Source organism: Hypanus sabinus, chromosome 7 (genome assembly GCF_030144855.1).
Source record: "Hypanus sabinus isolate sHypSab1 chromosome 7, sHypSab1.hap1, whole genome shotgun sequence".
Classification (NCBI taxonomy): domain Eukaryota; kingdom Metazoa; phylum Chordata; class Chondrichthyes; order Myliobatiformes; family Dasyatidae; genus Hypanus; species Hypanus sabinus.
Window position 1 is genome coordinate 71862113 of NC_082712.1, and position 27073 is coordinate 71889185.

At 41.1% G+C, this 27073-nt stretch overlaps 1 protein-coding gene across 1 annotated transcript in view; it reads left to right on the top strand.

Annotated features, from left to right (window-relative positions):
- The window catches only part of LOC132396346 (neuronal acetylcholine receptor subunit beta-2-like), a 62741-nt gene that overhangs the window by 10254 nt on the left and 25414 nt on the right, over positions 1 to 27073 (top strand). Inside the window, exons 2-5 of the mRNA XM_059973860.1 lie at positions 10924 to 11069; positions 16180 to 16224; positions 24461 to 24570; positions 26059 to 27010. Of these exons, the coding sequence (XP_059829843.1) occupies positions 10924 to 11069; positions 16180 to 16224; positions 24461 to 24570; positions 26059 to 27010 (1253 nt within the window). The remainder of the gene's footprint in view (positions 1 to 10923; positions 11070 to 16179; positions 16225 to 24460; positions 24571 to 26058; positions 27011 to 27073) is intronic.

Genomic DNA, 27073 nt, shown 5'->3' on the forward strand with positions numbered 1-27073 from the left:
CCCACAGAACTGCTGCTCACTGGATGTATTTTGTTTCTCTCACTATTCTCTGTGAACTCTAGAGATGGTGTACGTGAAAATTCCAGGAGATCAGCAGTTTCGGAGTTACTCAAACCATATGCTGTACCATGTATGACACCAGCATACTAGACCACCCAAAAGCACATGCTCATTCAAGTAGGTCTTGACAAAGTCAGTGACAACTGGGACATGTTCAATCTGATCCAAAGATGAATCCCTGTACACCAAATTCAAAGCAGACCTGCAAGTTTTTGTCCGTATCCCTTGACCATACCTTCACAGTCCTCACCATGGTGAAGCGGTCCTCAGTCTCTGCCTGTATATCAGGTGAAAAGTACGACCAATTGATCAGACTTCCCAAAGTGTGGGCATGGGATGACATCTGCTGCAAGAGGTGAAATGAGTGGGATAATTTAAAGCAGGAATTCTTGCTCATTGGACCCATCATAAAGCAAACAGAAGTAAACCCTGCAGCTGAGCTTTCCAGAACCCGATTATAAAATTCATTGGTAGGTCCATAGTTACAGAGCGCTATACATCATTACTGATAAAATCCCTGCTAAATCTCAGAGGCCACTTTGTTAGGTACTTCCTGTACCAAAATAATGGCGACTGAGTGTATGTTTGTGGCCTTTCTCTGTCGTAGCCCATCTTCTTCAAGGTTTGATGTGCATTCAGAGAAGCTCTTCTGCACACCACTGTTGTAATACATAGTTATTTGTGTTACTCTTGTCAGTTTGAAGCAGCCTGGCCATTCTGCTCTGATCTCTCATTAACAAGGTGCATTTTCCCACAGAGCTGCCACTCACTGGATTACTTTCTTTTGCACCATTCTCTGTAGACTGTTGTACATGAAAATCCCAGGAGATCAGCAGTTTCTGAGATACTCAAACTACCCTGTCTAGCATCAACAATCATTGCATGGTCAAAGGCACTTAGGTCACATTTCTTTCTCATTCTGATATTTGGTCTGAACAACAACTGAACCTCTTGACTATGTCTGCATGCTTTTATGCATTGAATTGCTGCCACATGGTTAGCTGATTAGATATTTATTTTAACGAGCACGTGTACACATGTACCCGATAAAGTGGCCACTGCGTGTATATTAAAACAGTCACAGAAAGAAAATAAATTTCACTTATAAACTCCCCTTGAGCACATGATGTGTAAGAACTGGCTACCATATTTGTGGAGACAGAAAACTGCAGAGGCGGGAATTGGGAGAAACACAAACTGTGCTGGAGAAGTCAGCAGGTCAGACAACATCTATGGAGGGAAATAGGCAGTTGATGGTTTGGGTTGAGAATCTTCAGTACAGATGAGGTGTCTTGACTAGAAATACTGCCTGTCCATTTTGCTCTATTGATGCTGTCCGACCCAATGAGTTCCTCCAGCAATTTGCGTGTTGTGTCACATTTATATTTGTAATTATAGGATGTACTTCTGCAATAATTAATTAGCCAGATGCCACTGGGTATGTTGAAAACCCAGTAAGTCACAATGTAAGTAAGATGTAGAAAAGACATCTGGTTGTTGGTACGAAATAAAATGTAGAGTACAGGCTATTTGTTGAACTCTGTTCCCGACATTTGGATCAATGAATCACATTGGCAAGAATATGGGAAGGAGAGCAAGCAAGTAGGCAGTAGTAAGCCAATTCTCTAATAGTATTGTTGTACAGAAATCACTGAAAGCCAACAGGCAGATACAGCAGACGGGAAGGAAAATAGAATGATACTTTTTATTGCAAGAGGTTTGAGTACAGGAGTAAAGATGTCTTCTTACAGTTGGAGCCTTGGAACCATTCCTGGCTTATTCTATACAGTTTTGGTACTGTTACTCAAGAATACAATACTTGCCATAAAGTACTTGCAAGGCTTTTAGAATGATTCCGGGAATCTTTAAATTAGAATGTTTGACCGCTCTTGGACTGTACTCCTTGGAGTTTAGAAGAATGGGGGGGGGGGGACCTCATAGAAACATTTTGAATGTTGAAAGGCAAAGGCACAGATAGAGTGGATGTGGCAAAGTTGTTTCCCATGGTGGGGGAGTCTAGTACGAGAGGACATGACTTGAGGATTGCAGGGTGCCCATTCAGAACAGAGATGCAAAAATTTTTTTTTAGCCAGAGGGTGGTGAATCTGTGGAATTTGTTGCCACGGGCAGCAGTGGAGGCCAAACAATTGGGTGTATATAAGGCAGAGATTGATAGGTATCTGAGTAGTCAGGGCATCAAAGGTTATGGTGAGAAGGCAGGGGAATGGGACTAAAGGGGAGATTGGATCAGCTCATGATGAAATGGCGGGGCAGACTCGATGGGCTGAATGGCCGACTTCTGCTCCTTTGGCTTATGGTCTTATGGCTTGTAGTACAGTATTTGCAAGATTACTTCCTAAGATGACAGATTTGTTCAAAAATAAATTCAAGCACCAAATTAACAGAATGTAACATTAGAAATAGAAACAGGAAGAGGCTATTTGGCCACTCTGTCACTTAATAAAATCCTAATAGATCTTGACCCAAGTACTATTTTTCTGTACCATCCCCATATCCTTTGACTTCCTTAATATCTCAAACCTATCAACCTATCTGGAATGTACTTAACAAATGAGCACAGTGGCTAGAAGAGTTGCTTCCTCAGCAACCCATGTTCAATCTTGACCTGTGCCTTGTACAACAACAGAATTCCTCCCCCAGCAAGATTGATCCTTCTCCTTGCTGAAACAGAGTTTTAACATACATCATTCACCAGCAGGCATTAGAGGGAGGCTTGTTTAAAGCTATAGAGAATCCAGGGATATGGAGATTGTTTTATTTCAATTTACAGTTTCATTTTGGGAATTTTCCACATGGATCCAATGGCACTGGCAGAAGATTGGCTGACAGGCAAGAAGCAAGGAGTGGGAATAAGGAGGGCTTTTTCTGCTTCGCTGCCAGTGATTAGTGGTGTTCCACAGGGGTCTGATTTGGGACTGATACTTTTTACGTTATATGTCAGTGATTTGGTCGATGGAAATGATGACTTTGTGGCCAAGATTGTGGATGATGTAAAGATAGGCAGGGTGGGCGTCATTTTGTGTGGATGAAGCAGGGTATCTACAGAAAAACTTGGACAGATTAGGAAAATGGGCAATGAAGTAACAGATGGAATATAGTGTTAGAAAGTGTATGGTCATGCACTTTGGCAGAAGATATAAAGATGTACACTATTTTCTAAATGGAGAAAATTCAGAAATCAGATGTGCAAAGGTTCTTGGGAATCCTCATGTAAGATTTCATAAAGGAACTCACAGTTTTAATCAGTAGTAAGAGCGTAAGACATAGGCCACTCGGTCCATTGAGACTGCTTCTCATCTCTGTTCTGAATGGGCATCTAAAACATCCTCTGCACATGCGCACTGTTTAGGCCTTTCAATATTTGATAGGTTTCAATGAGATCCCCTGTCATTCTTTTAAACTCCATTGAGTACAAGTCCCGAGCCATCACATGCTCCTCATACTTTAACCCTTTCATTCCCAGAATTATTCTCGTGAATCTGCTCTGGATCTTCTCCAGTGCCAGCACATCTTTTCTTAGATAAGGGGCCCACACTTGCTCACAATACTCCAAGTCTGACAAATGTCTTATAAAACCTCAGCATCACATCCTTGCTCTTATATTCTAGTTCTCTCAAAATGAATACTAACATTGCATTTTCCTTCCTGAACTACCAGTGACTCAACCTGCAAGATAATCTTCAGAGAATCTTGCGCAAGGACTCCCAAGTCCCTTTGCACCTCTGATTTTTGAATGTTCTCCATGTTTAGAAAATAGTCTATACCTTTATTCCCTCTACTAAAGTGTAGGGAAGTACACTTCCCTACACTATACTCCATCTGCCACTTCTTTGTCCATTCTCCCAATATGCCCAAGTCCTTCTGCTTCCCCAACACAACATGCACCTCCACCAATCTTTGTATACTCTGCAAACTTGGCCAAAATGGCATTAATTCTGTTATCCAAATCTGTAGCATATAACCTGAAAAGAACCAGTCTGAAAATCAACCCCTGTGGAATACCACTTGTCATCGGCAGCCAACCAAATAGACCCCTTTATTCTGACTTGAGCAGGGGTAAAGGAACCCCTGAGAGGCAGTGATCATAATATGATAGAATTCACCCTGCAGTTTGAGGGGGAGAAGATAATATCAGATGCATCAGTATTACAATAGAGTTAAGGAAATTTTAGAGGCATGAGAGAGGATTTCGCCAAAGTTGATTTGGAAGGAACACTGGCAGAGATTATGGCAAAGCAGCCGTGGCTGGAATTTCTGGGAGCAATTCGGAAGGTGCAGGATAGAAATATCCCAAAGATGACGAAGTATTCTGAAGGGAGGATAAAACAACCATGACTGACAAGGGACATCAAAGAGAGCATGAGAGCAAAAGAGAGGGCATCTAACCAAGCAAAAATTAGGGGGGATTTAAAGGATTGGGAAGTTTTTAAAAACCACCAGAAGGCAAAGATTAAATATGAAGATAAGCTAACCAAAAATATCAAAGAGAATATCAAAAAGCTTTTTTAAGATAAAGAATAAAAGAGAGGTGAGAGTGGAAATTGGACTGTTGGAGGGGTGGTAATGGTGGAGGGGTAGTAATGGTGGACAAAGAAATGGCAAATGAACTTAATATGTCTTATTCATCAGTCTTCACTGTGGAAGACACCAGCAGTATGCCAGACATTCAAGAGTGTCGGAGGCAAAAGTGAATGTAGTTATAGGCCAATTAGCCTGACTTCAGTGGTTGAAAAGATCTTGGAGTCCATTATTAAGGATGAGGTTTTGGAGTACTTGGAGGCACATTATAAAGTAGCCCAAAGTTAGCATGGTATCCTTAGAGGAAACCTTGTCTGAAATATCTATTGGAATTCTTTGAGAAAATAACAGGCAGAATGCACCAAGGGGAGTCAGTCTTTGTTGTTTATTTGGATTTACAGAAGGCCTTTTAGAACTACCACACATGAGGCTACTTAACAAGATAACAGTCTCTGGTATTACAGGAATGATACTAGCATAGATAGAATATTGGCTGATTGGCCAATCCAGTATTGCCTTTCTCCTAGTGGGCTCAGCCACAAGATGCTCTAAAATACCATTTCATAGGCAATCTACAAATTACCACTCTTGGGATCCAGCACCAACCTGATTTTCCCCAATCTTCCTGCATATTGAAATCCCCATGACTATCATGACATTGTCCTTTTTACATGCCTTTTCTATCTCCCTTTGTAATTTGTATTCCACATCCTGGATACTAGTTGGAGGCTCGTATAAAACTTCAATCATGGTCTTTTTACCCTTGTAGTTTGTTAACTTTACCCACAAGGATTATGTCTTCTGATCCTATGTCACCTCATTCTAATGATTTAATTTTAACAGATATTTTACCAACAGAGCCACCCCACCCCCTCTGCTTGTCCATTTGATACGAAATGTATCCTTGGATGTTAAGCTCCCAACTATGATCTTCTTTCAGCTATGTCTCAATGATCCCCACAATGTGATGAAATGTTAGCTTTCATTTTGAGAGGACTAGAACTATAATGTTGTTATATAATATCACCAAGGATATAATTCTGAGGCTTTATGAGATATTAGTCAGACTGCACTTGAAATATATTGAGCAGTTTTGGATGCCTTATCTAAGAAAGTATGTGCTGGCATTGGAGAGGGTCTAGAGGAGGTTCTTGAGAATGATCGTGGAAATGAAAGGGTTAATGTAAGAGGAATACACAAAAAAATTCTCGTTGAATTGAGCAAGCTAGGCAGCATCTATAGAAAAGAGTAAACAGTCAACGTTTCAGATTGAGACCCTTCATCTTGGCCTGAAACTGTGACTGTTTACTCTTTCCATAGTTGAAGCCTGGCTTGCTGTGTTCTTTCGGATTTCCATCATTTGCAGGTTTTCTCGTTTTAATGTATGTGGAGTGCTTGTAGGCTCTGGGTCTGTTCTCACTGGAGTTCAGAAGAATGAGAGGGGATCTCATTGAAACTCAGCCAGCATTGAAAAGCCTAGGTAGAGTGGATGTGGAGAGGATGTTTCCTAGCGTGGGAGAGTCTTAAGACCAAAGGGCAAAGCCTCAGAACACATGTACTTCCCTTTAGATGGACATGAGGAGGAATTTCTTTAGCCAGAGGGTGGTGAAACTGTGGAATCATTGCCTAGCATCTGTGGAGGCCAAGACATTGGTATATTTAAAGCAGAGGTTGGTAGGTTTTTGACATATTAAGGGTGTCAAAGGTTATAGGAGGAAGTCAGGTGAATGGTGTTGAGAGGGATAATAAATTAGCCACGATATAATGGTGGAGCAGACTCAATGGGCTGATTGGCTTAATTTTGCTCCTATGTCTTATAATCTTAAGGCATAGCTCAGTCGTAGAATTGGTGAAGGCGAATCTGTACTTGAAGGTATTACGTAGTCCTTGCTTGAGGTAAAATATGGGAATTTTATTGTGAAGGTCTGTAAGTGGTTGGGCCATTAATGGAGACAAGGATATCAGTCTGTTGGGAAGTTAATTTTAGTCTTAGATCAAGGCCTTATGAAAAATAAATTGTGATTTATTGAAGTTCAATAGGAATGTAATGTGCAAACCATAAGCACAAGTGATTCTGCAGATGCTTGAATTGCAGAGTAATACACACAACATGCTAGAGGAACTCAATGGCTCAGGCAGCATCTATGGAGAAGAATAAAGAGTTGATGTTGTGGGCCGAGACCCTTCATCAGGATTGGAAAGGCACAGGGAAGAAGCCAGAATAACTAGGAGGGGAGGGTTTAAAATTCATAAAGGGAAGCTGGAAGATACAAGGAAGGCATCATTTCCTTAGCTCCCCCCACCACCACGTTCAGGAACAGTTATTACCCTCCACCTGAAGGTAATTCATCTTCGCAGGGAGTTAAGCGAAATTGTTCAGAAAAATCAGGAAGTCTATACATTGTGATTACCCTGATCCAGACTCATAATTATTTAATGTAATTTCCAGTACTTAAGTGTAAAGGAGAACAAAATAATTGTTACTCTGGATCCAATGCACCACAAAAACAACACACATTAAGATAAAGAATGCAACAATAAAAAAACACAATTGATAGAAATACATAAGATAGCTTATAAACATAGATTGATTTTATGTCTATTAAAATGATGCTAGGTACAGGAGTGTCTGTACATAAGTTGAACATAGAATAGTACAGCACATTACAGGCCCTTTGGCCCACAACGTTGTGCCGACCCTTAAACCCTGCCTCCCATATATCCTCCCACCTTAAATTCCTCCAAATACCTGTCCAGTAGTCTCTTAAATTTCACTAGTGTATCTGACTCCACCACTGACTCAGGCAGTGCGCTCCATGCACCAACCACTCTCTGAGTAAAAAACCTTCCTCTAGTATCCCCCTTGAACTTCCCACCCCTTACCTTAAAGCCATGTCCTCTTGTATTGAGAGCAGTGGTGCCTTGGGGAAGAGGCGCTGGCTGTCCACTCTATCTATTCCTCTCAATATCTTGTACACCTCTATCATGTCTCCTCTCATCCTCCTTTTCTCCAAAGAGTAAAGTCCTAGCTCCCTTAATCTCTGGTCATAATGCATACTCTCTAAACCTGGCCTCATCCTGGTAAATCTCCTCTGTACCCTTTCCAATGCTTCCACATCCTTCCTATAGTGAGCAACCAGAACTGGACACAGTACTCCAAGTGCGGCCTAACCAGAGTTTTATAGAGCTGCATCATTACCTTGCGACTCTTAAACTCTATCCCTCGACTTACGAAAGCTAACACCCCATAAGCTTTCTTAACTACCCTATCTACCTGTGAGGTAACTTTCAGGGATCTGTGGACATGTACCCCCAGATCCCTCTGCTCTTCCACACTGCCAAATATCCTGCCATTTACTTTGTACTCTGCCTTGGAGTTTGTCCTTCCAAAGTGTACCACCTCACACTTCTCCAGGTTGAACTCCATCTGCCACTTCTCAGCCCACTTCTGCATCCTATCACTGTCTCTCTGCAATCTTCGACAATCCTCAACACTATCCACAACACCACCAACCTTTGTGTCGTCTGCAAACTTGCCAACCCACCCTTCTACCCCCACATCCAGGTCATTAATAAAAAATCACAAAAAGTAGGGGTCCCAGAACCGATCCTTGTGGGCACCACTAGCCACAATCCTCCAATCCAAATGTACTCTCTCCACCATAACCCTCTGCCTTCTGCAGGCAAGCCAATTCTGAATCTACCTGGTCAAACTTCCCTGGATCCCATGCCTTCTGACTTTCTGAACAAGCCTACTGTGTGGACCTTTATCAAATGCCTTACTAAAATCCATGTAGATCACATCCACTGCACTACCCTCATCTATATGCCTGATCACCTCCTCAAAGAACTCTATCAGGCTTGTTAGGCATGATCTGCCCTTCACAAAGCCATGCTGACTGTCCCTGATCAGACCATGATTCTCTAAATGCCCATAGATCCTATTTCTAACAATCTTTTCCAACAGCCTTCCCACCACAGATGTAAGGATCACTAGTTTATAATTACCCAGACTATCTCTACTACCTTTTTTGAACAAGGGGACAACATTCCTTGGATGCCATTCCTGTGGACAACGAGGGCATAAAGATCCTAGCCAGAGGTTCAGCAATCTCTTCCCTTGCCTCGTGGAGCAGCCTGGGGAACATTCCATCAGGCCCCGGGGACTTAACTGTCCTAATGTATTTTAACAACTCCAACATGTCCTCTCCCTTAATATCAACATGCTCCAGAACTTCAACCTCACTCATATTGTCCTCACCATCATCAAGTTCCCTCTCAGTGGTGAATACCGAAGAGAAGTATTCACTGAAGACCTCTCTCACTTCCACAGCCTCCAGGCACATCTTAACACTTTTATCTCTAATCGGTCCTACCTTCACTCCTGTCATCCTTTTGTTCTTCACATAATTGAGGAACGCCTTGGGGTTTTCCTTTACCCTAATCGCCAAGGCCTTCTCATGCCCCCTTCTTGCTCTTCTCAGCCCCTTCTTAAGCTCCTTTCTTGCTACTCTATATTCCTCAATAGCCCCATCTGATCTTTGCTCCCTAAACCTCATGTTATGCTGTCCTCAAACAAGTGCCTCACAGTTTTCAGACCAGGTAAAAATTTCCAACTCTGAGTCTGGGCAGCTATTAAAAAAATTGAGGCAGAAATTGCTGGTGGCCCTGGCATGGATGCTACGTGGCCTCGTTCCCGAGTGGAGTGAGACAGACAGTCTGTGACTGACAGGATGATAATGTAATGGTTGTTGGGGGTGTGAAGGAGTAGGTTAGTGGATGGAGGTGTTTTTCAGCCTTATTGCTTGGGGAAGATAACTGCTGTTGAGTCTGATGGTCACTGTTTCCTCTAAGTTGCGTAGGTGCACAGCTGCACAATAACTGAAATGCAGCCATGCACAGGGCCTGTTGCGCAGCTGGAATTTTCTTTTATGTAATGTTAATATAGTTTTAAATTATGCTAATATAATTTTGAAGTCTCTGTTAATATAATTGCAAAATACTCTGTAGTTAATTATGTGTTAATATAATCCATAAATTTTATAAATAATAAATATATCACCGCCTTTACTTTGAAACCTTTTAGAGCTTCAATGTACTTACATTGTCAGTATTTCAAGTTACAACTCTATTACAAATCATAACAATAAATGCAGTATAGAAGTCAGCATCTCCTTGTTAAGAAACCTTGTCTCTGTCTTGTCAAAACATTTTACTTCTGCCATTTTGCCTGTCAGTTGTTTTCGCTGCCCGACATTGTTCACTTGTTTTGTGAATTGTAGTTTGTGATTGCTCAGTGTGAAAAATTCTATATTCTAACTTTTTTGTTAAGCAAACAGAAGTATGTGATTTTTGTTAATGAAGCTGACAAGTTAAAGGATAGTGTGCCTATTTTGTTCTCTTGCTTTCAGGTGTAATTCTAAACATTCATAGTATGCCTATTTAAAAAAAAAACAGTTGCCTCAAACAAGTGCCTCACAGTTTTCAGACCAGGTTAAAATTTCCAACTCAGAGCAATGGTTGGTCTGCGCAGCTATAAAAAAAAATTGAGGCAGAACTTTGCTGGTGGTCCTGGCATGGATGCTACGTAGCCTCCTTTCGGAGGGCAGTGAGACAAACTGACTATAAGCAGGGTGGGTGGGATCCTTCATGATGATACAAGCCACTTCCTGGTACCTTTCTGTATATATTGATGGAAGTAGGCTGGTGCCAGTGATGTGTTGGGCGCAGTTCTGACTGCCCTTGGTAGAACCTTCCTGTCCACACAGTGCTATTTCCATACCATGCAGTGATGCAGCTTGTAGAATGACATGATGATAGACGTGCACAGACCTGCTCTCTTCAGCCTCCTTAGAAACTAGAGGTGTTGGTGAGCTTTCCTGGTTGTGTAGAATGTTCTGGGACCATGTGATGTGAGACATGCACTCCCAGGATTTTGGCATCACCACAGTGTGTCATTGGCGAACTTGACAACGTGTTTACTTGGGTGACTGGCTGCGCAATCATGCGTGAGCGGAGTGCACAGCAGTAGGCTCAGCCCGCAGCCTGGGGAGCACCCATGTTGAGGAAGGAGGAGTGGTTGTGCATCCTGACTATCCGAGGTCTGTTAGGAAGTCCAACACCCAGTTTCACCGTGGTGTATTTAGACCAAGGAGTAGGTTTGTTCACCAAGGATGAGCTAGGAAAGAAAAATCCAGAAACAAAAACTAGAAGAGTGTTCTAATTTCTTAACACTGATGGACTGCACCCCACTTACACTGTAAATCAAAATAGAAATGGAATCAGTTAAAGGATAGTGTACCTGTTTTGTTTGCTTGCTTTCAGGTGCTCTACCTCCTAATACAGAGGAACGCTTAGCTAGTTATCTCCTACATGCCGATCGCTATAATCGGCTCATCAGACCTGCAAAGAACAGTACTGATATAGTAACCATTGCAATAAAGGTGTCCCTCTCACAGTTAATAAGTGTGGTGAGTACGCTATTTTATTTGAAACTATCCATTTGAGATGCAAAGAGACATTGAACTTTGTAAAGATGTCTGCTGTCTGAATGTTGGCTTCTGGTTCAGGTTCACGTACATTTCACCCAGATTCCAGCACTTGGTAGTCTTTGTTTTCTCACTTATCACCCTCCAGCAGCTGTCTCCACCTTCACCCTCCCCACACCCCTCTTGGCTCCATCGCTTATTGTCTGCCTCCTATCCTCCTTCCCCGCCACCTAACTCAATCTGACTGTCATCCTTCCACACTCCCTGGTCCTCCCCCCCCTCCCCCCGATCCATCAATCAATGTGTCCAATCACTTCTGGCTTCACTCTCACTCTTTCTAACCATTTCCCATTTCCATTCTCCATTCACATGCAGGGTTAGGACCCAAATTGTTGAGCATACTGTCTCAATACACGATACTGCTCAGCCTGCTGAGTTCCTCCGGCAGGTGGGTTGTTAGTCTGAGAAATGCAGCAGCAATTCAGAACAGATACAGGCCGACCAGTCCATGCCAACCAGAGTTCCTACATAGTTAGATCTAATTTTCTATGTTTGCCCAATACCCCTCGAAGCCCTGTCCCTCCTTGAACCGCTTTGGCTTCTTCAGTGAAGCTGTTGTACCTGCCTCAACCATGTCTGGCAGTTCATTCCATAAACTCAACACCCTCTGCTTGAAAAAGTTTCCCTTCAGGTCCCTTTTAAATCATTCTGCTCTTAAATCTATGCCCTATAGCTTTAGTGTCACCTACCCTGGGTAAAAGACTTACACACCTTATACATACATCTTTCATCATTTTAAACCTTTCTATAAGGTTGTTCCTCATTCTCCTATGTTCTAAGGAATATGACCTAGCCTGGCCAGCCTCTCCCTTGACTCAGGGCTTCTAGGCATGGCAATATCCTCAAATCTTTCCTGCACTTCCTGCTTTAACCACATCTTTCCTACAACAGGGTGAACAATGATTTATAATACTGTTGCCCTATTACTACAGCATGATGTCCCAATCCCTGTACTCAGAGCCCTGACCCATGAAGGCCAGTGAGCTAAATGCCGTTCTCCACTCTGTCTACCTGTGATGGCGTTTTCAACAAATATGCAACTGCATGCCTGGGACCCTGTGTTCCACTACATTCCGTAGTTCCTTACCATCCATTAGTCCTACACTGGTTTGACTTTCATCACCTCACACTTGTCTGTATGGAAATTCATTTGCCACCCTCAACCCACTTCTCCAACTGATCAAGGTCCCCTTGTGATCTACGACAGCCTTCACTGCCAACACCTCCTAATTTTGCATCAATATTCAAAGATCAAAGTAAATTTATTATCGAAGTACATATATTCCACCACGTACTCTCCTGAGATTCATTTTCTTGAGGACAATCGATGAAAAACTGCAGGTAAACATCCAATGTGCAAAAAACAACAAGCTGTGCAAGTAGTAACGTAGAACAAAAAAAAATAAATAAGCAATAAATATTGAGAATGGGTTGTAGAGCCCTTGAAGGTGAGTCCATAGTTTGTGGGATCACTTCAGTGTTGGAGTGATTGAAGCTGAGTGAAGTTTTCCCCTCTGGTTCAAGAGCCCGATGATTGAGGGGTATATTTGTTTCTTTATCTCCTTCCTGATGCAGCAGCCCAGAAGGAGCATGGCCTTAATGGTGGGGATACTTGATATGGATAATACTTTCTTGTGACAGTGCCCCTTGTAAAGACTGATTTATACTTGTGTGTCGTATCGACGCCATTGGCTAAGCGTACCCTACGCAGTACCTATGCCATACCCTACACCGTAGGGTGACGTGTACCTCTCCAGAAAAGTTACTCACGCGTCACAGCAACGCAGACCGGAACAACTGGGATTGGTCCGCTTGGTAGCATTGCTTTTCCTCCAAAGCATTTCTGGTTGCTTCTTCTCTGCCATGCCTGTAGGCTGTGTGTACACTGATGCGAAATAGATGAACCAAATCATCAAATATACCTGCCGACATGCAAAAATGCATTTCCTCATCCATGTCTCTCACGAAGAAACACAGTGCCATAGAAATCCCACTGCCAACTAGCGTTTTGGTGCACGCCAATGCATGCTCACTACAGCGTAGAGTGACCCAGAAGTGAAAATCAGGGCTACGACATAGGCTGCGGTGCAGCCTGTACACACAAGTAAAAGTTAGCTTTTTTAAAGAATCAGCATTACCTCCTTGCTTTTATGTTCTATTCCCCTTGAAATAAACACCAACACTGCACCGGCCTTCTTTACCGCAAACTCAACCTGTAATTTAACCTTCTGGGAGTCTTGCATGGGGACTTCCAAGTCCCTCTGCACCTCCGATGTTTGAACCTTCTCCCTATTTAGAAAATAGTCTGCACTATTATTTTCTTTTACCAAAATGCATTATCATACATTTCCGAACACTGTATTCCTCTGCCACTTTTTTGCCCATTCTTCCAATTTGTATAATTCCTGATGCAATCACATTGCTTCCTCAGCACTACCTATCACTGCACCTACCTTTGTATCATCTGCAAACATTGTCACAAAGCCATCAATTCCATTATTGAAATCATTGACAAACAATGTGAAAAGCAGCAGTCCTAATACTGACCCCTGAGGAACACCACTAGTCAGTGGCATCCAACCAGGAAAGGTCCCTTTTATTCCCACTCATTGCCTTCTGCCTGTCAGCCATTCCTCTATCCATACCAGTATCTTTCCAGTAATGGCATAGTATTTTATCTTGTTCAGCAGCCTCATGTGCGGTACCTTATCAAACTCTTGCTGAAAATCCAAGTAAGTGACATCCACTGCCTCTCCTTTGTCCACCCTGCTTGTTATTTCCTCAAATAACTCTAACAGATTTGTCAGGTAAGATTTCCCTTTAGAGAAACCATGCTAACTTTGACTTCTTTTGTCATTAGTCTCCAAGTACTTTGAAACCTCAGTGTTAATAATCAAATCCCAACGCTTTCCTAACCACAGAGGTTAGGCTAACTGGCAACACTTTCCTTTTGTTTGCCTTCCTCCCTTCTGAAAGAGTGGAGTGACATTTGCAAACTTAGTCCTCTGAGACCATGCCTGAAACAAGTGATTCTCAAAAGATCATGACCAATGCATCCATTATCTCCAGGAACCTCTCTCAGGACTCTGGTATGTAGTTCATCTGCTCCAGATGACTTATCTACCTTAAGACCTTTGATTTGCCTGGTGCTTTTTCTTTTGTAGTTGCAATGTCATTCACTCCTGCTCCCTGACACTTACAGACTTCTGGCACACTACTAATGTCTTCTACAGTGAAGATAAATGTAAAGTACTCATTAAGTTCATCTGCCATTTCTTTGTCCCCCATTACTACCTCACCAGTATCATTTTCCAGTGATCCAATATCAATTCTCACCTCCCTTTTTCTCCTTATATAACTGAAAACAACTTCTAGCGTCTTGCTTTATATTATTGGGTAGTTTGTCCTCATATTTCATCTTTTCCCTTCTTATAGCATTTTTAGTTACCTTTGGTTTGAGTTTAAAAGCTTCCCAATCATCCAACTTCCCATCCACTTTTGCTACCTTATATGCCCTTTCCTTGGCTTTTATGCAGTCCTTAACTTCCCTTATCAGCCATGGTTGCCTACCCCTGCCATTTGAGAACTACTTTTTCTGTAGGACATATCTGTCCTGTGCCTTGCGATCTATTCCAGAAACTTCTGTCATCCCTGCCATGACCCTACTTCAATCCGCCTGGCAAGCCCCTCTCTGAAGCCTCGGTAATTCCTTTTATTCCATTGTGATACTGATCACTGCCTCCTAAGGGTTTGTTTACATTGACCTCATAAATCTGCGTTATTACACAACACTCAATCTCAGATAGCCTTTCCCAGAGCAGACTCAAACACAAGCTCTGTAAAGCCATCTTGTAGGCATTCAGCAAATTCCCTCTCTTGCAATCCCACACCATGATTTTCCCAATCCCTTTGCATATTGAAGTCCACATTTCAGTTGTGTCATTACCCGTGTTACATGCCTTTTCCCAGCTCCCTTTGCAATCTCAAACCAACATCTTGGCTACTATTTGGAGGTCTATATATGATAGCTATATTTGTTTTAACTCTTACACCTTTTTCTAAAATTTTAATTCTGTCTATTACCAACAGAGCCACACCACTGCCTATGCCTTCCTGCCTGTCCTTTCAATACAAAGTATATCCTTTGATGTTAAGCTCCCAGCTATGGCCTTCTTGAGCCATGACTCAGTGATGCCCACATCCTCATACCTACCAATCTCCAATTACACCGTGAGTTCTTCAACCTTATTCCAGATGCTACATGCATTTAAATACAGCACCTCCAGTCCTGCATTCTTCGCCCTTTTGGATTTTGCCTATGTAGCACAATTTAACTCTTTGCTCTGTCTGCATTTGTACCCAGTCATTGGCTTGTCCTTCCTTACATTCTTGTTACTTCCATCATCTACTTGTAAACCTGCTGGCTCATCCTTAGCTCTATCATCCTGGTTCCCATTCCCCTGCCATGTTGTCTTGAACCACTCCCAACAGCTCTGGTAAACCTGCCCTCAAGAATATTGCTCCTCCTCAGATTCAAGTGCAACTAATACCTTTCATACATGTCCAAGCTGCCCTTGAAGAGGTCCCAATTATCCAGAAATCTGAATCCCTGTCCCCTACTCCAATTTTTCAGCCATGCATTTATCTGCCACCTCATTCTATTCTTATCCTCACTGCCCCAAGATTACTACCCTCAAGGTTCTGCTTCTCAGCATCCTTTCTAACTCGTGGTATTCTTTTTATAGGACCTCCTCCCTTTTTTTAACCTATAGACAAAGTAATTAGTAGGTTAATTGGTCACATGGGTGTAATTGGATAGTGTGGGCTGATTAACATGTTCTGTGAATTAAATAATAATGTAGTGTTTTCACTTTGCCAGTGTCATAAAATGTCTTCACCTGTGTTATTTGTAGTAAAATATGAATATAAATATTAAGATACAAATTATATCTTAATATTTAATAATTGTATTAAATTTTATAAATTATATATTTATATAGGTATAAATATTAAAATTTTTATATTTCTCCAGAATGAGCGGGAACAGATTATGACCACAAATGCTTGGCTCACCCAGGTTTGTATGATTTATTATATTGACGATAAATTTAAAACACGGGAACTACATTAAACATATTGCATGATGAATAGAGTCTTAATTATTAAGCTTTTCTTCCTGGATTTGTGCAATGAAATGAATGGGACAAAATCGAGCAGTTCAGTTCTAAAGGTGACAGTGTATATACATGCACCCTGAAATTTACATTGAAATTAACTCTATCTCTGTGCTAGGATATGAAAAGTAAATAACAGGTATGGTTTCCTGCAGTATATCAAGAGTGTCCAAGAGCTCATTATGGATATCATCAGCAACACTAAAGTGAATTACTGATGCATGGAAACTCAGTTTTTAAATCAGAACACAGATACTTTGAAGGATCAGGATTAATATTCAGGTTGAAGGTGATACCCAGCCTCTTTCCTTCAGTAATAGCTTAAACCCTTTCTTGCTGCTCCATCTATATTGCTGCTAAATCTGAGTTTCTTTGTCACCATGCTCAAGTTTGTGTACTTGGCTGTCCCTGCCAAATCCCTACTTCCATATCACCAAGTTAAATCTCTTCCAAGGTCCTATTCTACACTAGTCATAAAACCATCTCTGATTTTCCTACTGTTTCTACTCATTCAATTTCTAGGCTCATTTTTAGCCTCCGTTAAACTCATTTCATGCCAGTCTGCCTGATTTGCTGCAAGCTTCTATGCTCCCAACTTCGTTGCACTGGAAATTGCAAACTTTTCCTTTCAAAAGTGCAACTCCACTGTCAACCCCCACCCTCCCTCCTGGTGTTTGCAAACTTAACCCCATTTCCTTGCCTAGATACCCAATCTTTGCCATTTTTCTGAGAATTCCCATTTTCAGATTTCCCCTTTGGTACTCTCTCATTGCCAGTGCTTGAACGTAGTTCCAGCTGAGTCAATAGCACTGTGGTGAATGATCCCTCCTTGTCCTTCTCAATCTCATGTACCATCTGACATGGAGGATTTTGCCAGCTTTCACCTGCTCTTGAATTGCCTAGCTCCTGATCAGCATAAAACTAAAGCATCTTCTATTGTGGCTAGTCATAAACAAAAGAGATTCTGCAGACGCTGGAAATCCAGAGCAACATACACAGAATGCGAGAGGAACTCAGCAGGTCAGCCAGGATCTATGGAAATGAATAAACAGTCAATGTCGTATCCTGAAACGCCGATTATTTATTCATTTCCATAGATGCTGCCTGGCCTGCTGAGTTCCTCCACCATTTTGTGTGTGTTTCTATTGTGGCTTCTTAATTCAATCCCTCAACCAGATCTCTGGAGTCTCCTAATTCATGGGCCTTTCCTCTTCCTCAAACTGCAGTTGATAGTACCCTTTGAAGATCACATAAAAACTAATGGGTCCCAGTTCTATTTGTCCATAGCCTCACTTAATCTTTCAGCTGCATGTTTTTTCCAATATCCAGTTATGAAACTGCTGCATTAAAATTAATATTATCCCTGGCCTCTAGATCAAGTTGAGAGGGATTATCTACCATCCCAGTTTGCTACGTGACTCCTAATCTCAGTTTCAAACTCTTATCCGCTCAGTCACAAGGACCACTTGTTTCTACCTCTATAACACTACCCATTGGTTAGCTGAGAGATCACCAATAGATTCTTTACATTGATGGTGGATAATGACTGGGACGATAGCTAAGGTTCTGGGGCTATGGTCTCAACAACAGGAAGGGTGTGTGCAGCACATTAGAAAACAGATGAAGAACAGGAGAAAAACAGCTTTGGCAATTGCCTGAAGTTCTCATGATAAATTTGAATCATGTTTGATCCTAGATGTATTTAAGGATTCTAAGTGTTTTTGATTACAATTAATACATTACTGGAAATATTTAGTGTTGCTGTATCACTTTCTTTAAAGATAAGTCCAGTGGGAATGAAGTTTGGTCTTGCAGGATATTTTGTAGATAAATTTTATATATTTTATATGATGCACAATCCTCTGGGTAAGGAGGTTTTAAAAAAAGTTATTCATAGAGTTTCAAGGAGTTGGAAACCAGAGTGCCAGAGCAGCTAGGGGATTAGTCATGAGAAAAGATGTTGTTATGCCTTCATACAAAGACAGGAATCGGAAGATTGAGCATGATGGGATTAAAATTCTGAGTTGCATCTATTTCAATGCAACGAGTATTGTAGGTAAGGCAGATGAGCTTGGGGAATGTATTGGAATATGGCATTATAATATTGTAGCCGTAACTGAGACTTGGTTGGAAGAAGGGCAGGACTTGGCAGCTCTGGACTTAGAAGAAGACGGATTAAGGGGGGGGGGGGGGGTGCTAGCATTACTAGTCAGGGAAAATGTCATGGCAGTGCTCAATCAGGACAGACTGGAGAACTCATCTACTTTTGAGGCTATATGGGTTAAACTGAATAAGGAAGAGATGACCACATTAATGGGATTATATTATAGACCTCCTAACAGTCAGTGGGATTTAGAGGAGCAAATTTGGAGAGAGATTGCACACTGTTGTAAGAAATGCAAGGTTGTGATATTAGGTGATTTTAACTTTCCACTTATTCACTGGGACTGCCATACTGTGAAAGGGCGGGTTGGCCTACAGTTTGTCAAGTATGTTCAGAAAAGTTTCCTTGATCAATGTATACAGGTCCAAACTAGAGTGTGTGTGATACTGGATTATCCATTAGGGAACGAGACAGTGCAGTTGGTAGAAGTGTGTTCAGGGGATCACTTTGTATCGAGTGTTCTTAATTACATTAGTTTCAATATAATAACGGAAAAAGATTAGTTTGCTCCTCAGGAGAAAGACCAATTTTAATGGCATCAGAAAAGGTCTGGCAAATGTGGACTGGGACAGGTTGATTTATGGCAAAAGGCATGCTTGGTAAGAGGGAGGCCTTCAATAGTGAAATCTTGAGAGTACAGAGTTTGTATGTTTCTCTCAGAATGAAAGGCAAGGATAACTGGTTTAGGAAACCTTGAGGGATATTGAGGCCCTGGTTAAACAGATACAGGCAGCAAAGAACAAATGGGGTACAGTCGGCCCTCCTTATCTGCGAGGGATTGGTTCCTGGACCCCTCGCGGGTACCAAAATTCATGGATGCTCGGGTCCCTTATTCAACCTGTCTCAATGCAGTGGATCTTAAGACCCAGTGGAACGCCAGACCTTATTGTTAACCTGTCTCAGTGCGGTGGACATTAGGACCCGACAGCATTTCTCTGAATCCGCAGTGTTTCCGTTCACGAAAATAATCACGATCACGATTGAAAATAAAGTGGAAATAATAAAGTGATCAGAAAGAGGTGAAACGCCATCGGTCATTGGAAAAGCGTTAGGCTAGGTCGGCCAACGATCAAAACAATTTTAAAGGATAAAGTGAGAAAGTCTCTGCCCCGGTGAAAGCTACAATTATTACTAAGCAACGCAGTGGTTTAATTATTGGGCTTTTGATCCACATCAACCTGGCACGGTGGAGAGCGCACTCGGGAGCGGTCTGTCACTGGCTTCCGAGCCCGGCACTGAAACATACGTTCTTAAGTGTTTTATATGCATAGGAAGGTAAAATATGTACTATATACTAAGACAAACCTTTGACTAACTGATGCTAAATAATACCAGATGTACCTGTTCCAACTTAAGAGAACTTCTGATTTTTATCGTTCCCGATCCACGATAACCCATGCACGTCCTCCCATATAATTTCAATAATCTCTAAATTACTTATAATACCTAATACAATGTAAATGCTATGTAAAATGGTTGTTATACTGCATTGTTTAGGGAATAATGACAAGAAAAAAAGTCCATACATGCTGAAACAACAAGTGCTGGAAGAGCACTTCCAGGTTTTCATGATTCGCGGTTGGTTGAATTCACACATGCGGAATTCGCGAATAAGGACGGCCGACTGTACTTGAGTATAAGAAACGCAAGGGAACACTTAAGAGGGAAATCAAGAGCGCTAAAAGAAGGCATAAGCATATTTTTGCAGACCAGGATGAAGGAGAATTCCAAGGGGTTCTGCAGATATATTAAAAGCAAAAGGATAGCAAGTGGCAAAATTGGAACTCTTGAATATCAGAGTGGTCATCTATGCAGAGAGCCGAAGAGATGGGGAGGATCTTAAGTGGATCTTTTTGCATCTATATTTACTCGGGAGAAGGGTACAGAGCCTATAGAAGTGAGGACACACAGCAGTGAGGTTGTGGACCATATACGGATTACAAAGAAGGAGGAGCTTACTGTCATAATGCAACTTAGAGTGGGTAAGTGTCCAGGCCCTGACAAGGTATACCTCAAAACTTTTCAGAGGCTAGTGCAGAAATTGCAGGATCCCTAACAGAGATATCTTAAAAACAATTTTGACAGAAGTGAGGTGCTGGAGGATTGGTAATTTTGTTCCACTGTTTAAGAAAGGTTCTAAGAATATACTGGGGAAGGAAAAGCCAGTGAGTCTGATGTCAGTAGGGGGTATTCTAAGTATTCTATTGTAAGGTACTCTAAGGGATGGGTATATTAGTATTTGGATAGACAGGGATTGATTAAGGATAATCAACATGGCTTTGTGCATAGTGAGTCTTGCCTAACCAATTTTATACATTTTTTTTGAGGAGGTTACCAGGAAAGTTGATGGAGGAAGGCAGTGGATGTATTCTTACATATATTTTTGCAAGGTCATTGGCAAGGTCCTGCATGGGAGGTTGGTCAAGAAAGTTCAGGCATTCAGGTTGTGGTAGTAAATTGGATTCGACATTGTCTTCATGGGAGAAGCCAAACAGTGGTAGTAATTAGATGGTTGCCCCTCCGACTTGAGGTGGTGTGCCGTATGGATCAGTGCTGGGTCCGTTGTTTCTTGTCATTTATATCAGTGATCTGAATGATAATGTGGTAAACTGAATCAGCAGAATTATGAATGACACCAAAATTGGTAGTGTAGTGGACAGCAAGGAAGGCTATCAAGGTTTGCAGGGGGATCTGAAGCAGCTGGAAATATGGGCTGAAAACTGGCAGATGCAATTTAATGCAGGCAGTTTTGAATTGTTGCCCTTTGGAAGGTCAAACCAGAGTAGAATTTTCACAGTGAATGGTAGGGCACTGAAGAATGTGGTAGAGCAGAGAGATATGAGTGTGCACTTAGAGGTAGGTAGGGTTATAAAGAGATCTTTTGGCATATTGGCCTTCATAAATCACAGTATTGAATATAGGAATTGGAATGTTATGCCGAAGTTGTTGAGGCATAATTTAGAGTATTGCGTACAGTTCTGGTCACCTATGTACAAGAAAGATATCAATAAGATTGAAAGAGTACAAACAAAATTTAGAAGGATGTTGCCGGGACTTAAGGACATAAATAATAGGGAAAGGTTGAATAGGTTCAGACTTTATTCCCAGACTGTAGAAGAATGAGTGAAAATTTGATTGAGATATATGACGTTAAAAGGGGCTTAGATAGGGTACATGCAAGCAGGCTTTTTCCATTGAAGTTGGGTGAGACTAGAAGTAGTGGTCGTGGGGTAAGGGTGAAAGGTGAAATATTTAAGCTGAACATGGGGGGAGGGAGCTCCTTAACTCAGAGGGTAGTGAGAGTGTGGAATGAGCTTTCAGCAGAAGTGGTGGATGTTTGATTTCAACCTTTAAGTACATGGATGGAGGGTGTGGAGGGTTATAGTCTATGTGTGGGTCAATGGAACTAGGCAGAGTAATATTTTGTCACAGAAGAGATGGGCCAAGGGGCCTGTTTCTATGCTGTAGTATTCTATGTCTCTAACTGGGGTTACATAATTTGGTGCAATTTTACATAGTTATGATTATGAGTTGTATACTTAAACTGTTAATAAATCACTTTTATTGCTCACAGCTTGAAAATCACTGTAAACATTACTATTATTATGCCTATTGTTGATTATGGTTTGTTTCAAATTCCTTCTTCAGGAAATGTGATAAGTGTGTTATAAGTGTGCACAAAACACTCTTAATACTAATGGCTTTATTGATGAAACATGGTTTGCAGATATGCACCTGTTAAACAAAAATACAGATTCTGTTGCTTGATGTAACTTGAAACATGGGTCTACAATGTCTCTTGGCCTTTAACAAGGGAAGTAATTATAATAAAGGGTGTTTGTTATTAGGCACTCTAATCTAATTATAGAATCATAGATTCTATTGTATAATTTCCCCATTTAAGTTTTAGAGATCAAGGAATTTTAGTTTCCTGAGATGCATAAACAAAAGTTGCAAATGCTCAAAATAAGTTTTAGTACAGTTGGAATTCATACAATGGTTATACTTGTACCTTTGGACCACAGACCATTAAAGTTTAAGTTTCTATATTTACTATATATTTTGCCTTGTAATAAACATTTTGGGGATTCACAATACCACTTAGCAGTGCACCGAGTTTTTGATATCTTCAAACTTTGGAGAGGCAGTGTTGTATAAGGGAAAATGGTTTATTTGAGTATAGTTTCTTGATATGATATCAGTTACAATTGAATAAACAGAAAAGGTTAGTTGACTGAGAGTCTGTAGCATTTGTGTTAATGCTTTTGTAAAAACTAAGGTTTACACATTTACAAGTGTTGCTGTAGTTCATGTGTCACTGCTAATGAAACTACAGCAAATTGGCAAAATGTTGCAACATTTTCCAAGGTTAGTCTCATTCAGAAGTCGGCAATTATAGATAATTGCTTTGTTCTGCTATTGAGTCATGTCTTAGACTGTGAAGTAGATTGTTTTAAGTTGATTTAATGACTTATATAATTTGCAAAATAGGTAAGTGGGGAAAATACATCAGATAGAGGGAAAAATAAATCATTCCAAACCTTTGCTCCACATTTATTGTCTTATTAACATATTATCTCCCTATAAAACCACACATAATAAGGTTTTATAACAAGCTTGCAAAAGCACATTTAGATAGAATAAACCAAAGCAAATATCTGCGTGAATGAAATTGGTGTAAGAGCATGATTTGCCTCACATTCCCAGGGTCATTGTAGGTTTGTTTAAGGGAGAATTGAATTGACTTTATTTCTTACATCCTTCACATACATGAGGAGTAAAAGTATTATGTTACTCTCCGTCTGAATGCGCAATGTGCTATTTATTGTAATTTGTAATAAATAGGACGTACAACAATATAGCATAGAAATACAATTGTATCAGCGTGAAGGAAGACAAGGAAACTTCCACATTTCCTTCCAATTGTAAATCCAAGGCACTAAGAGTCTACGTGACATAGAAAAGTTGAAAAAGAGCTCTGAGGCTTTTTGCCAAATTATTGATTGGGCACGTTGGTTCAAAGAGCTTATTAAAAGAGGAGAAAGAGGCAGAGAGGCAGAAATATGTCAGATGGGAATTAAACATCCTGGCTGCTGCAGAAGATATGGCTGTCTATGGTAAAGGAATTAATTGCTCTTTGACAAAGTGTGATGGCCCTGAATCTTGAAGGATGAAGTTATCTGTATCTGAGTGATTATTTATGAAAGCTGTTTTAATAGATAGATGTGTTATTGATCCCAAATGAAATTAATGTGTCACAGATATACAAGTGTACAAATGTTAAAAGGGAAGTAAGAAAGAATAAAAAATAAATTGCCTCAAACATTCTAATGGCAGGGGTGTCATCACTTCCCTGGCTAAAGGTTGACTCATTATAGAGCCTGATGGCCAAGAATAAGAATGACCTCATTTAGCACTCTTTGGAGTAGCACAGTTGTCTTAGTCTATTACCAGAAGTTCTCCTTTGTTCAGCCAAGGTGGCATGCAGAGGATGAGAAACATTGTCCAGAATTGCCTGGATTTTGCATAGGGTCCTTTGTTCTACCACAGCCTCCAATGTGTCCAGTTTGACTCCAGTAACAGAGCTGGCCATTCTAATCGGTTTATTAAGCTGTTGCCTTCACCCATGTCAATGCCGTTACCCAGCACTGCACCGCATAGAAGATTGTACTGGTGACAACAGACTGGTAGAACATGTGAAGGAGAGGCCTGCATACTCCAAAGGACCTCAGTCTCCTCAGGAACTAGAGCCATAAATCATCAAATAATATTCCATAAAAGTCTTGTAATGAGTGTTTGACCAAAATGCAGCAATGGGTCCAGTTTTCACGGTTATAAGGAAATCTCTTTAATGACATTTGACGAAGGTAATCCGACATCGCTCTTACAAGGTTTATTCTGTTATAGAATGAACAAAACAAAGTAAAGAAACATTGCTAGTCACCCGTGATCTGTGATTGATTTTATCCAACCAGGAATGGAATGACTATCGGTTAAGATGGGATCCAGGAAAATATGAAGGTATCGACAAGCTCAGAATATCTTCTCGGCATCTTTGGCTCCCTGACATAGTGTTATATAACAAGTAAGTTAACTATTTATCTCATTTTTTTTGTACTTTGATAGAACTGCAATTTTAGGGATTTATAATTTCACCTAGTCCTGTTTGGGTGAAGGCATGAAAGAAGCAGCAATTATTTGCTCCAAAAATGACTTAAGATGGTGTAGACATATGTTTCCTGGTTGAGCTGTTGAAGACGATGCTGCAGGGTCCAAGTGGCTACACATCCTGGGGGCTTATCTCTAGAAACATTAGGATGACAACCTCAGATACATTGCCGCCAGAGAATCAGATTGCAGAATCACTTTTCATGTGTTGTGCTTTAGAGGCAATTTCTGCTTTTAGCATGTAAGTATCATATAAACATAAATCCTGGGAGGATGGTAGAGGCAGAAAGCTTTGCTTATATTAACTACCACCTTCAAGACTGTGGATTGAGAGCCAAGGTTAGTCTCAATATCTATTTGTCAGCCAGCATATGAATTAGGAGCAATAGGTCATCTGGCATCTGACATTTTTTTATTCATTTATGGGATGTGGGCCTCACCAGTCAAGCCAGCATTGTAAGAATATCATTGTTGATCTCAACTCCACGTCTGTCCAGCTGAAGGAACCATTCACCCCTATGCTTATCAAGTATTTATCCACAATACCTCTGTCTTAAAATATTCTAAAACTTGGCTTCCACTATCATTTGAGGAAGAGAGTGCTAAACACTATTACTCTCAGAGAAGAAATGTCACCTCATCCTTGTCTTAAAAGGGTAACCACCTACATTTAAACAATGTCCCTAAATAGTTCAAGTCTTTCTGAAAAGAGAAAAATCCTTCCCATGTATACATCTCATAATCTCATGGTTCATTCAGGTCCCTCTCACCCTTCCAAGCTCCAACAAGTATAATCTACTCTGTCAGGCAACCGGCCCACTACATTCTGTAAACCAGTCCAAGGATTTGGATCGGAGCTGTCATGTTCTTCTCAGGTAGTCTCTCAGAATCTAGGAGGACTTGCTTCCACTCTGATCACTTGGATTATGAAGTAATTGATGAAGCTGTTGAGGGAGTTGCCGACTCTTGTACAAATTGGGCAGGAGGCTTGACAAACTAGGAGGTGAGTCGGTTGAGATGCGGTTTGATTGTTCTGCCACTTATGCTGGGTCCCTCTGGGGTTAGAATTTCCATTATTTCAAGAAGGATTTGTCTGCACTGTTGAATCATTTCCTCTCTCTGCCTCATAATGTATTCCCGTAACAGCTCAGAATGGAGTGTCTGCTTCAAGAATATAAATGAGGTGGCCTTCCCCATCATTACCAACTGAGTATATTTTGGGTCTCAGACCTGGGGATATTTTCCTGGGGGTGGGGGGGATACTGATGTGATCTGATTCCTTTGTCGCTCAGTGTCATCTGCAGACAAACAAAAAATGGAAAGTCCCAGCCATTTGAAAGGAGGAAGTATTTATAGCTCCCCAAATATCCTGAGAAATTAACACTATATATTTCTTTCTTTCCAGTGCTGATGGAACCTATGAGGTGTCCCTCTATACTAATGCAATTGTATACAGCAGTGGAGATATCTTCTGGCTGCCTCCTGCCATCTACAAAAGCGCCTGCAGAATTGAAGTGAAGCACTTCCCTTTTGACCAGCAAAACTGCACGTTGAAATTTCGATCGTGGACATACGATCGCACTGAAATTGATTTAGTTTTAAGCAGCGATGTTGCAAGCAGGGATGACTTCAACCCCAGCGGAGAATGGGACATTGTGTCACTTCCAGGTAGAAGGAATGAAATTCCAACAGACCCAACGTATGTTGATATCACGTATGATTTTATCATCAGGAGGAAGCCATTGTTCTATACCATTAACCTCATCATCCCCTGTGTGTTGATCACTTCTCTTGCAATTTTGGTGTTCTACTTGCCCTCTGATTGTGGTGAGAAGATTACACTGTGCATTTCTGTTCTGCTGGCATTAACAGTCTTTTTACTGCTCATATCGAAGATTGTTCCACCAACATCACTGGACGTTCCACTAATAGGCAAGTACCTGATGTTTACCATGGTTCTGGTAACTTTTTCAATAGTCACCAGTGTCTGCGTGTTGAACGTCCACCATCGGTCACCCACCACCCACACCATGCCTGAATGGGTGAAGCAAATATTTCTGAAGAAGCTGCCAACTCTTCTGTTAATGAAGCGGCCAGAAAATCGAAGTATAAAGGACCGAATGAGGAAGAAACAGCTGTTGGCTTGTATTGATAGTGAAATAGACCAAGCTGATTTTGAAACAAGCTGTGGGAACAAAGAGCCAGCACTGAGATGTGGCTGGAGGCTGAGAGACATGTCCCATCAGCAGGATTTGAGGAAGAAGGGATCACCAAAGGGTCGATGCAACATAGAAGAGGCAGTGGATGGTGTCAGATTCATAGCAGAGCACATGAAATGTGAAGATGAAGACCAGAGCGTGAGCTTATCCTTTCCTTCCTCTTATTTCAACATCTAGAGAACAAAGTTACTAAGCAGTAAA